The 12,523-nt window shown below is 41.1% G+C and overlaps 1 protein-coding gene across 1 annotated transcript in view; it reads left to right on the top strand.

The window, feature by feature from the left end:
• Positions 1-12,523, top strand: part of disc1 (DISC1 scaffold protein) — a gene marked incomplete at its 5' end in the record, with an annotated part of 37,568 nt that overhangs the window by 13,221 nt on the left and 11,824 nt on the right. The window contains one exon of the mRNA XM_083694626.1: positions 5,048-5,108. Coding sequence (XP_083550752.1) covers positions 5,048-5,108 — 61 coding nt within the window. The remainder of the gene's footprint in view (positions 1-5,047; positions 5,109-12,523) is intronic.

The raw sequence follows: 12,523 nt of genomic DNA, 5'->3' as shown, positions 1-12,523 counted from the left end.
TCATTCTGATGCCTCTTCTATATTCTCACCTGTTTCATGAAAAATAGGAAATCAGCAGGATACTGTATGCATTTCCCTGTGATTTCCATTCTTCAGTATCTATTTCTGCAGCATAAAGCACTATGAGTGCTTTAGTCACTACTCAATTTGTAGAGGTACACAACTCCATACCAGGGACAGAAAGAGAGACAGAGAAAAAATTGCTTACCTTGGCGGTCGAGACACACTGAGCCTCATGGTGAAAACACGCCTGGCTCTACTGGTTGTCACAAGTGCACAGTATATATGCCATTTAGCTGACACTTTTATCGAAAGCGACTTAAATTGTACTGAGTGCATACATTTCCCAGCGGGAATCGATTCCACAACCTAAGCGTTGTTAGCACCGTGCTCTACCAACTGAGCCACAGAGGACCACAAAATGGGAGGAGAACGCCAGTGTGGTTAATATGACATGCACACGCTGTCCTCAAACAAAGGGATTGGAATCAGGTGGGCCCACGTCATTGTGTGGGGAGAGATAGTATGTTAATTATTGGTTCTGTGCCATGCTAAAGTGCACAAAGTGGGCGAACACAATACGGTAGGCACAATGGCTGGCTGACACAGAGCTAGGCTCTTATTAAAGTGTCAACCCCTTGAGTAATAAGGGGCTGGCACACACACGCTGGAAAGTGATAGCCCTACTCAAAGCCTAGATGGTGTGCCATTGTTTTTTTAGGCGTAACTTAAAATATATTATCATCATGATTGTTGTTCTTTTATGACAAGAAGACAAGCCCTTCTCTTGTGTAAATACTCATTGTCTTGTCATCAGTTTTAGCTCTAACTACACAAGGTTTTTAAAGTTGAGAGCCTGTAAGAGCAGTGTGCAGAGCTTGCTCACAACCAATTTGTAGTTATGAATGGATACAAACCTTTACAGCGGAGTAGTTTCCATTGTCCGTCTTTGCACCCTGGTCTGATGTGTCCCATGAAGGTTGATTGTTGGCCTGGAAACCATTATGCAATAAATTACCACTGGCAAGAGTGCTGATGAATTCCTCTCCCACATATATATTATGCTGATAGCATAATCTGTCCCCTGATGAGATCTCCAGGGAGACTAAATACACAAATAAATAAAATAAAAGAGTAAATTACCTAAAACGTAGTTTTCACCAGAGTTTTGGTTGATCTTGTTATTATGCCATGTTGATTTAGAATATCTAAGAAAGACTCTATACTGTAGGCAATGATGATATTAATGTATGCACAAGCGAGCATTGCTAACAGAGTTGTCGTCCTTCAATAATATTTGTAGGCATTTTTATGTGGGGAGAACATCTTGTTGGCTTGAACTTCACCATCCCCTCCTGCTTCTCTGCACCAGTCACAACCAATGTCACCTCTGTGTTATGGTGCATGATGGGATAGGTGTTGCTTCTCTGCCTCTCAGCAGGTTTTGGGAGCCCGTCCAGGGCTCACTTCACCGTGTGCCAGCTCCAGTGTCACATCAAAACACTGTCATCTAATTTTAATTTATATAATCAAACAAATGCAATTGCCTGTGACTGAAACCTATATGATAAGGTAGATGGTTTATTCATGAGGCTCTCTGTTTCAGGGCACTTTTAGTAAGGGTATGATGGAGGACCTAATGGTTGAGTAATTGAGACTAGTTAAATGGTTAAATGGATTTGTGAGGGTGTTTTCCCTTTGTGTCTGAGGTCATGGCAGGTTTCATTGTCTTGTGGTTTGGTATATTCTAACATTCCTTTATGTGGTATCCTTACATCTGGTGTTTCCTTGTAGATTACCTTAGTGCAGAAGTAAAGCAGTGTTTACTGAACCTAATATTGCAAGTAGAGTTTCATGAAATTAGCGCCTACAGTGTTCTCCTGCATTGGTGAAATTCTTTCAGATAAGATAAGTATGGCTTGTTTTAGATTTGTACAATTGCATTTGTATGCTGTTTTTTTAGCCCCCCATCAGTCCTGGTAAGCATATTGATGTATTAATGCAGACTACAGACCAGTCTTACTAATACACCTTAACAACAGGAGCGGGTCTACAACCAGAGTGCTTCATTAAGTAAAATGTATTTCTCTGTGGAGACAGGGTTCTTAGCTTGAATGAGAGGATGTATCTGCCTTGTGGTAGCTGGATTTTTCTAAAGGATTCAGAGTCTATAATCAGATGAGAGGTAAATGGAGCAGAGAATGTGAGCAGGTGATGGTAAGAGAGGTTTTGTGGAGAGCTTTAAAGACGGGGCCTTTTGGTGAGCGCTCTCCGCCTTGTCTCTTACTGTCAACGAAGATTCAATCATCAGGAGATTTTCAAATGCAGCCTTTGCAAAGCAAAAACCTCCTTTTTAAAAACATGTGGTGAGAATAATCTCCAACATATAAATGGAACCCAAAAAGTATTTTAAGGCTCATCAGAAAGAATCCTTGAGTAACAAGTTGAAGAATCTAAAAACAGCAGTAACCTAAAATTGTACACCTGTGCATTATGCTATGCTGTGTTAGCTGACATCTTTGTATTTTGCCATGCTTTGTGAGCCCAGAGCTGTAGACCATATGTTAATAAGTCTTAGTCAGTTTCCTGCTCAGACATCCATCTAGCTCTTGTCCCTGCTGGCAGGTGTGTTGCTTTTGGGGGTCAAGCCCCAACGACATACAGTATCATGTAATCATGTTGCTGTACATTGTTACAATATAAGTGCTTGTGCATATGCTGACTATGTGTCTTTGTTGGCTGTGTTGCTATTCTGCTGAAACACCCAAGCGCAGGCTTAAAGACATTAATCACAACCAGTACCTACAATTCTATTACAAAAACAGGCCATTTCTCTTCTCCCTTCTATCATGCTACCATTTCATAACATGAACATCCGTGGTGCTGCATTTGCATATGGAGTTGCCACTAATTTGTTTGATGACGCGGGGCCTCACAGATGTCTGGGCTTTTATTGTTACAAGTCAATGAATGAATCACTGCATTATTCACTTTCAATTAGAAACTTGCATAAATACTGTAAATGCACGAGCAAGCCGATGCACCGTATCGTATACACTCTCATTATACTGTAACAGCCTCATCATCATGATTTATGCCTTTCTTTATGCCTGCTCCATTCACTCTATCATTGTATGTTGAGTGCTTGTCTTCTTCATGAGCATATTCAATGCAGATTTTATTCACATGGCCTGCCAATGGCAGCAGCACCCCACAGTCTAACAGGATGTAGTAATTTCACCAAATCTATGGTTTCTCCTGGTGCAGGAGTTGGCCTGCTGTGTCTTACTGCTCTTTGTCTTTTCTTGTTAGCAAGGATGAAGCCCTCTGTGGTTAAGTGTCAGATCCTCCTCTGTTTGTGGTAAGACGTGCTAAGATTGAATCTACTCAACAATTGGTAGAAGTGATTTTGAGATTCATAATGCCCAGCATCAGCCTATTTTATCTCTAATTTGAATGGTATTAATATGCATGCATGCATTAAGCTGTCCTTATTTCTTTGAATCCCCCTCGAATTTGGACGTTTGATTTGACAAACACCAGTGAAGGAGAAGGAAAACTCAACATTGAGACTTCACTGTCATCTTGCATCTGTACGTGCCACCGGCGGCACAGCACAATACAGCCATGTATTATTCAGTGGACTTGTTGCTGCTCACAGTTTAACACAGCCAGCCCTCAGTATAGATAGAGGTTCAGGAAATGGACCCTGTCAAGGGGGGTGCTGTCTAGCATAGCAATTAGAGAGGTGATAAGGGAGATGGTCCACATACTGTATACCAGATACAGCATATGATATCAATCCCACAGGCAAACACAGACGCAGACGCAGACGCAGACGCAGACGCAGACGCACACGCACACGCACACGCACACGCACACGCACACACACACACACACACACACACACACACACACACACACACACACAATTGATGCTAAGCAATACTGTTCCTGGACATAGGAGAAATGACTCTGGTTTGACTGATACAGAGAAAATGATATGAGAAATTAGAGCAAGAGAAATGGGACATGAAATAGAGTTACACATGTACATTGGACTCATTCTGGAATCTTCTAGAGAGCCAATGCCCTCTGATAACCACACAGGAGACAATCATGAAAATTTGATTAAAAAAGCCCTGTGTGGTTCCCATTTCAATCAGCAATCAGGAAACCCAATTAGTTTGTTCTTTTTCTGTGTGTGTGTGATTGATACAGAGAGAGATGGTCATGTTGCACTATGTTGTTCATTGCTACATTTATACAGCATGTGTGTATTTGACTAATTAGGGTTTGATTACAATGGTATGAAGATGTCGCACTGCTACTGTATTATTAGGATTCCTAAAACAGCTGTGTGTGTGTGTGTGTGTGTGTGTGTGATATTGTGTGTCTGCCCGGCCCTGATCTCATGTTTCATACATGAGCTTATTAACACCCCTCAATTTCTCCTCCTCTGCATCCTAAGGAATCACACACACTGTCTAAGTCCTTAGGCAGAGCACGCTGGTTTATAGAGGAATATGATACAGGGTTTGGAGGAGGAGGAGGAGGAGGGAGAACAAGCCAGTGAATCTGGCTTCGCAGAAAGGCCTCTGCCATGATACCATTCTCCTCTCACCCCTGGGCTTATTCTAATTTCATCCCTATTAAGAGAATGAAAACATATCTTCTACCCTCTTTCCCCATCTATCTCTAGAGAATAACAGCTGTGCTTCAACAGTTCTGCACAATGCTAACATAAATGGTAATGATTGCCTTTCAATACAATCCCCTCATATGGATAAGGTCTAATGACTTGGTTGGTTTAAACTTTAAACTTTTTTTTTTTTTTTCCTACACCCCTCGCGATCGACTTGGGACCAGTCCGCGGTCTACCAGTAGACCGCGATCGACTGGTTGGGCACTCCTGGTTTAAATAGTTGATAGTACTATGCATTTAGATACAATGCATTTGGAGCAGTGATTTGTTGCTAGGAAACTGAATAGACTGTTTAGAAAAAGTGTAACTAACTCTCTGTGCTCTGTGTTTCTCCACACACAGAACGGAGTCTGAAAGACAATGCTGTAAAGTACATTGAGCTCCTGGAGGATAGACTGCACAGGTAAGAGTGTTGTCTAGCTCTTTCTTCGCCCTCTCTCCTCCCAGTTATTCTCTCCTCCTTTTCTCTCTGATTCCCCTCTCACCTCTTTGTCTCTTAAGCCCCATTCACTCTCTCTCTCTCTCACTCACCTCTTGCTCTGTCTCTCACTCTTTCAATTATTCTCTCCCTTCTTCCTCTTCCTATACCTCTCCTTTCCTTGCTTTCTCTCTCTCATCTGTCTCTTTCACAGTAGTATACCTCCACATCGCTATATCTACATTGCTTCATTTGATCTCTTTCCATCCTCCTTTACATGATCATGTAAACCAGTTCAAGCACTGCATATCTTTTCTCTTTCTATTTTTGTTTCACTCCTCTAAATCAGTGAAGGCAGTCCCTGTTTTGTCGTGATGGACCCAAGAGTGACATTTTCAAAATGGGATAGAGATTTGCTGAATAGATGAATGTTAGAGCAGAGGGTGAGGAGGGGCTGACTCAACTGTCTGCAACAAATGTCTGTTTATGTTTCCTTATGGAAATCAGACTAGCTTACCTCTGTGACATAGACAGATATTAAACCACTCTTTGTCCACAGACAGAACTAAACTGCTCTGAGGAAAGTGGATTTGTTTTTATCAGTATGTTGTCAGTATTGTTATCACCAGTAGAAATGTTGCGCTCTGTTGTGATTAGTGTAAATCAGAAGCACTGGCTCCTGTTGTCCAGAGATGTACACTGCTCTTGTTCGTATGCCTCATGCCCTTCTGTCTACCAGGATGAATACATACCAAAACGTTGATATATTAACTCCACAAAGCATGCATACACTACTGTAAGGTTGCTCCAGATACAATAAGACTAAGGACCTTGATTGGGCACCATACTTCTGTACCAAACTATTCTTACATGATTCCTTCCTGATTATGGTTACCTGTCCCTGTTCATTTCCATAGAAAATGTGATTGTATGTGAATGAAGCTGCTTAAAGTACATCCACACACCAACAAACACCATCCATCATACAGTACTTATTAGTGGGCTTGCTTCATCAAGTTCAGATATTTTTGCTCATACTTATTAGTGGGCTTGCTTCAGCAAATCCAACTATTATTCTTTCTATTATTTATTCTTATTATTATTAGTGGGCTTGCTTCATCAAGTTCAGATATTCAGCTGATATTCAGTTGATATTATGTTTTACTATCTATCTATCTATCTATCTATCTATCTATCTATCTATCTATCTATCTATCGATCTATCTATCTATCTTCCAACCTTCTTTCAACTACCCAGCTAATCTATCTATCGTCCACAGGTAAACCATCCTTAGACTTTTCCCACTACCAAAATAAGACTGCAAGCCCACAAAGTTTCTTCTGGAACTTGTTTTTGTAGTTATAATTCAAATTCTTCCGCATGCTACTACTCCTACAACTTTTAAGCCATTCACACCAATCCAAATTAAAACATGCAGATACATCTAACTCACGTTGCTTGTATTTAACTTTTTGCAACTCATTATACTTTTTGAACTATTCAAACTTGAAAGTGCACATTTTAACATGGAGGTCTATGGAACCAAAAGATGGAATTTTTGGGCCATCATTACACTTACACTTTTCAAGCTATTCACACCAATCCAACTGTAAAATGTGCCAAAAAGTCCAAATTATCAACCTTGATAAAAGCTCTCTGATATCTATTAAACTATTAAGGTTTTTGTAACTCCAAAAACTCAAATCTGGTTAGCATCGTGGAATGCCTTATCAGGTAGATTGTCAAAATCAAGTTTAATATAGCTTCTCATGAATTGTAGAGATGAAGAGTGGAAAATACATCACCTTCCCCCACCAATTTGTGAACAATGGCCAATGCTGGTTTGTGCTGTTATTATATTTTTATTCAACACTGATGTTCTTGATCACATTCTGGTTGATGGGAGAATAACATAGTGGTTTGTGTGAGTGAAAAGCATGAAAGGATCGGGTTTCTGGTAAATGACACAAGGCCTACAGCTGATTCACCCGAGTGCACCTGTCCGGTCCCGATAAACAGCTCATGATCATGAAAGTGTTGCATATATTTGTCAGTATATCAATCCCAGCTCATCCAACACTGCACCACAATCAAGCAGGAGCCTATGTCAATGCGCACCACTACAGAAAGTGATCACATATATGCTTTAGGAGTAGCCTAACCAGTGTGATATCTAGACTACCAGAGTGCAAGTTGCTATGAGTGGGGGAAGGTGAGCAAATTTGTCAGCAAATGTGGACTGATGTAATCTGTCTGCTGTCCGATATAGGTTGTTATCATTAAGTGTCACAATAGACTCTGCCAAATCCATGCACACTTTATTGGGAAGCTGATATCTTATCAATGACAAATGAGGCTAAATCAGCTGGAAGTTTACGCAGTCAGTCTTTCGGACAATTCATATAGTACAGTCACCAAATTTTGTAATGATTTTTAATGATAACAACCTGGCATGTCGGAAGGGGGTGTGTGGCCGCAGTTCTCTGAAATATGTAACATTAAAGGCTACAGTAAAATCAATGTTTGCATGTCAATTTTCTATGAACGGAATTCGTTTGATGTATAACTTTACTGTCCTAGGGGAGGAGTGGGACCTTACGAATTATATCTCTCCAGTGGCTCGATAAATTGTCATGTTTTTTTTTTTGTTAATGGGAAACGATTATGAATGCCAAATACGCGACAATTTGCTCACCTTCCCCCAGTAATTCTATTTAAATATATTTGAGCACAGTGGGCCTACCACTCTGTATTTGATAAGTGTTCATGTTTGGAATGTCTCCCATGGCCGGAGCCACTGATTCTATTCAATTTCGTGGACACACATATTCCATGTCTGACATCATTTTATGAAGTGTCCATGAAGGCATGATTTGTTCTAAATTAAGGTTTATAAACATATCCATCATCCTCAACGATGTCTCCTGGTGGTTGTTTTGCGGAGGTGAATGACCTGAAATAAAACTCACGCCGTCGCGGTACTCCTACGACATTGTCACACCGGTGGCCAAATTCTAAACTCTGGCCTACTGTCTGTCTGTCTGTCTGTCTGTCTGTCTGTCTGTCTGTCTGTCTGTCTGTCTGTCTGTCTGTCTGTCTGTCTGTCTGTCTATCTATCTATCTATCTATCTATCTATCTTTATATTCCAACCTTCTCTCTATCTGGCTATCCTATCCTCTGGCCATCTTTTATCCATCTGTCCATCCTACTGTCACTGTATTTCAACTATTCAGCCATCATCCTTTCTCCCTGTCATCAGTCACACCTGCTTTACACAGTATAACCCATACTGATTAAGCTCTTAATGTTATTTATCCTCTGCTCTCTCATCTATCCTTCCTCTCTTTCATCTATCAATTCATCCATCCATCCATCCATCCATCCAACTAACCCACCAAACCATCTGTAACTTTATCCACTACCATAATAAAACTATCTCACTTTCTTGACTACTACCCAGCACATCTATCTATCTATGTATCCATGTCCAAACCATCTTTAAACTTTTACCACTACCAAGTGGGAGAGTGAGAGCAGGCTGAACACATGGCAGGCCCAGAAAACACATTTTATGCCTGTCATCCCCTGCCACTGATCCAAATATGTTTGGAGCAGGGCGGCATGTAACACGCCAATCTGGGAGTAGGTGGGTCACCTATCTAGAATCAAGTCTCATGGTGGGGGAGCAGTAAGCCTCCAGTTTCGGCGGCACACCCAATATTTATCCAAGAGATCCCTCTCCATACTCAGGGTGTGTGTGTGTGCATCTCTGCAAAACCTGGCACACACTGTTCCTCCATTTCCTTACTGCACCCCCCTGTGTTAATTGATTATATAATAATTATAAATAAAGATAGCCAGTTACAATAGACAATCACTATTGACAATAGACACCCCACTACCCATCTGTACAGTTCCTCTACTGTTAATAATAAAAAAAGTATAAACTAATCCTTCCTTCTTCTAGCATTGTGACTGCCAATGGCACCTTGTCCTAGCATAGATTTGTGCTTACGATGACTGATGTATAGATGATTCACTTACTTTAGACAAATGTACTTTTTGTCGCTTTGGATAAAAAGCGTCTGTTAAATGTCAAAAAAATAAATAGTAAAATAATAGTAACACAAGTAAAAATGTAAACATTCCAGCTCACCTCACGAAATCCAGAGCTGGCCATATTCCAGCCAATTCGAGCTTGGCTCTGTATTATATTTGGTCTGATTGAATGGGCAACAGGCCACTTGCATATTGTCAAACACACACACAAACACACACACACACAGACACACACACACACACACACACACACACAAACACACAAACACAAATCTGCTGTCACTCATCCACTGTGGCTCATCCACTGTCAATCACAAGAGACTTCCTCTCCCTGCTCAACACTGTCCTCTTTGATTGGGACAGCAGGACTAAATAAACAAATGAAGTCAAATATAACTCAAGAGCCCTAATGTACCATGGATGTAGTGTCATGTGAGAGTTATACGGAAAGGGGGAACAGTTGAGATTCTGTTCTTATAAAATGTCTGGTCTCTTTGGAAACGGATGCTGTTAAAAAAACTCTGCCTTTCTATAGACTCAAACAGGGTTATACACATTCTGAAATGTACTGCTGGAAATATAATATGTGACTTGGATTAGCATGAGCTATGAAAATACGTCATATAGATGCTTGGGGCAAATCTTTTTCTTTCTCACCAGTTATCATTGTTCTGGTTTGTTTGTGTTATTTTATAAAGCCCTCTCTGGAATGTCACTAACATTCCAAATGATCAAAAGTCTCTCATAGGGCTGATATTCTCCTTGTTATTGGTTCATTCATTGCTTTATAAAAAATATTTGCCTCATGAGGGACCTGAGGCCATGTCATTCTGCACAGCCTTTGCTAGGCAGAAAAAAAGCTCCCCAGTCACCAAACCTTCTCACATGCCTCCCTTTGTCTGCCATCCACGTCACCTTAGGTAAACCTGAGAAAATAACCCTCTGAAAATAACATCTGAGATGCTGTGAGATGGTAAAGGTGAAACATTATAATGCATTGGTGTACTGAAGCTTTTTATGCAGTTGCCTTTTTTAGACACATGCTATAGCAGAGGCACTGGGACTCAGGTGAGTGGGGAATGGCCAAGGACCTCTGTTGCTGTCTGATAACTCCTACTAGTCTCCCCCCCCCACCCACCCCCACCCCAGCCCTTGTCTGGATTCCCTGTATGTCCTTGTATCAGAGAAGTCTGAGAGGGAGGGAGAGAGAGAGAAAGAGAGAGAGAGCAGCCCTGACAGTGCTCAGTCCCACAGAGAGACAGGAGAAAGGACTGAATCTGCCCACCTCCGCCTCTCATTACTGAGCCATCAGGACAGCAGCACGTCAGCACGCCCACATGATCCTGGCACTGTCAGATGGCAGGGCAGGAGGCTGCCACCAATTAACCCAAGGCCAGAGGTTCACACAGCCTGGCTTCAGCAAGGCTTCCTCACTTGCATATGGAGAATTAGACATGTGGACTGTATTGTTTTCTGACTTTGTTTTCTCGTTATGCTTTGCATTATTCTTTCAGCTCTTGATATTGCTGTTACCCTGTCTTTGTACATTTAAGCTGTTACTGTGGGTATTATTATTTTCTGGCAGGTCAAAAATTAGGCTGTGTGTGTGTGTAGTGTATGTGTCTGTGTGTGTGTGTGTGTGTGTGTGTGTGTGTGTGTGTGTGTGTGTGGTGTGTACTGTGTAGTGTGTGGATATGCTCCTAGCACATTCACAAAGCAACTCGGCTGGCTCTGATTGATGTCTCTGGCAGTGAGGGTGTGTGTGTGGCCCTCTCCACTCTAGGATAGAGAAATAACATTGGGTGCCTTCCCACTTTGGCAAATTTGAAAAGCAGCAGTGTTGAGTGTTGAATGGGTTTGAGGCAGGGGGATGGGCATCCCAATTTTGCCATTGTCTGTGTGCCAAATTAATGGTGGTGACTGATTTAGAGGCACACATTCTCTGAATGCAGAGGGTGGTAGCCTTCTCAGAGCCTGCAAAGTAAAACAATATTGTATTAAATAACAGACCAAACTTGAAATGCATAGCCCTACCTGTCTATCACACAATAGCCATGAAGTCTGTTAACCATTCAGTCATGGATGTCATGGAAAGGGAAATGATGTTCTCCTGTTCTGGATAGTAGGCTATTTTTCCATTCCCATCCCAATGCTGCTACAACCTGATATACTGACTCCTGTCTCATGAAACATTTATTGTAGGACCCTATATTTCCGTCTCGTGCCTTATCTTCGCTATTTCGCACTGCCTAGCTGTCGCGTGTATGAAAGGTATTAATTTTATACATGAGAGCTAACGTTTGAATGTTATCATAGAGCGTCTTATATTAATGTTTAACTGGTTAATTAAACTGTTGGCTGCACACAATCTGCACATCAAGCTGTGTCCACACATGGGGCGACACTACAAAACGACCAGTGGTCATTCATTGTCAAAGGAAGATGGCGACTTCTATATATATATATATAGAGAGAGAGAGAGAGAGAGAGAGAGAGAGAGAGAGAGAGAGAGAGAGAGAGAGAAAGAGAGAGAGAATATTAATGCGTATGTGTTTTGTTTTTGTCAGTGTACTGTATGGGTGGTTCTGCTGACTTTCCCTGAATCACTCTTGAACATGGAGTGCTTGTCACAATATATCTCCTTTCAGGGCAGAGGGAGGGAGAACGGTAGACACAGACAGAGAGATAGAGGGATAAGTAGACAATACTGTATATGTGGGGTGGGTACAACTACTTTAGAATAATGAAATTACACAAATATCTTCTTTCTATTGTTGCATAGTATTCGTTGTAGTGCAGGAAGTAAACTTAGCAATGTCAGGATGTGTGCATATGTGCTTAACCCTTAGATACCCAGATCTGGACATCTTATGAGCATTTTGCATCCATTGAATTTCAGAAAGTCACCCCTTTGACCACATACAAGACACTTTCAGAGGAGCAAAATTTCTGTGTTTACATTTTTCAGAGAAAATGTATACTGGTGTAATTACATCAATTGGCTATCAGACAGTACCATCCTTTTGTGAATTGATTGCGTACAAACATTTTACCAGGTGTTTAAAGACATTGTTGCCTATATGCAACATTTGGCATTAAAGGGTTTAAAACGATTTGACTGAGCAAGCAATGCATTGGGAGAAGATTGCCATTCTCTAGACATTATATACCATTTTTGTTGTCTTAGACATATGTTTAGCAGTGAAATTTGGAGACACGATTTTTTTCTCCCTCTCAAAATTGACTTTTGAAACTCCAAAGACTCGAAAGTCAACTATTTTGGGGTCAACTCCCCATCACTAGTAACAGCATAAGTCAGACAGTTCTGATGGGCTCTGA

The sequence above is a fragment of the Argentina silus genome, assembly GCF_951799395.1.
Source record: "Argentina silus genome assembly, chromosome: X".
Taxonomy (NCBI): domain Eukaryota; kingdom Metazoa; phylum Chordata; class Actinopteri; order Argentiniformes; family Argentinidae; genus Argentina; species Argentina silus.
The sequence above is the reverse complement of the archived record's forward strand: the minus strand, read 5'-3'. Positions and strand labels throughout refer to the sequence as shown.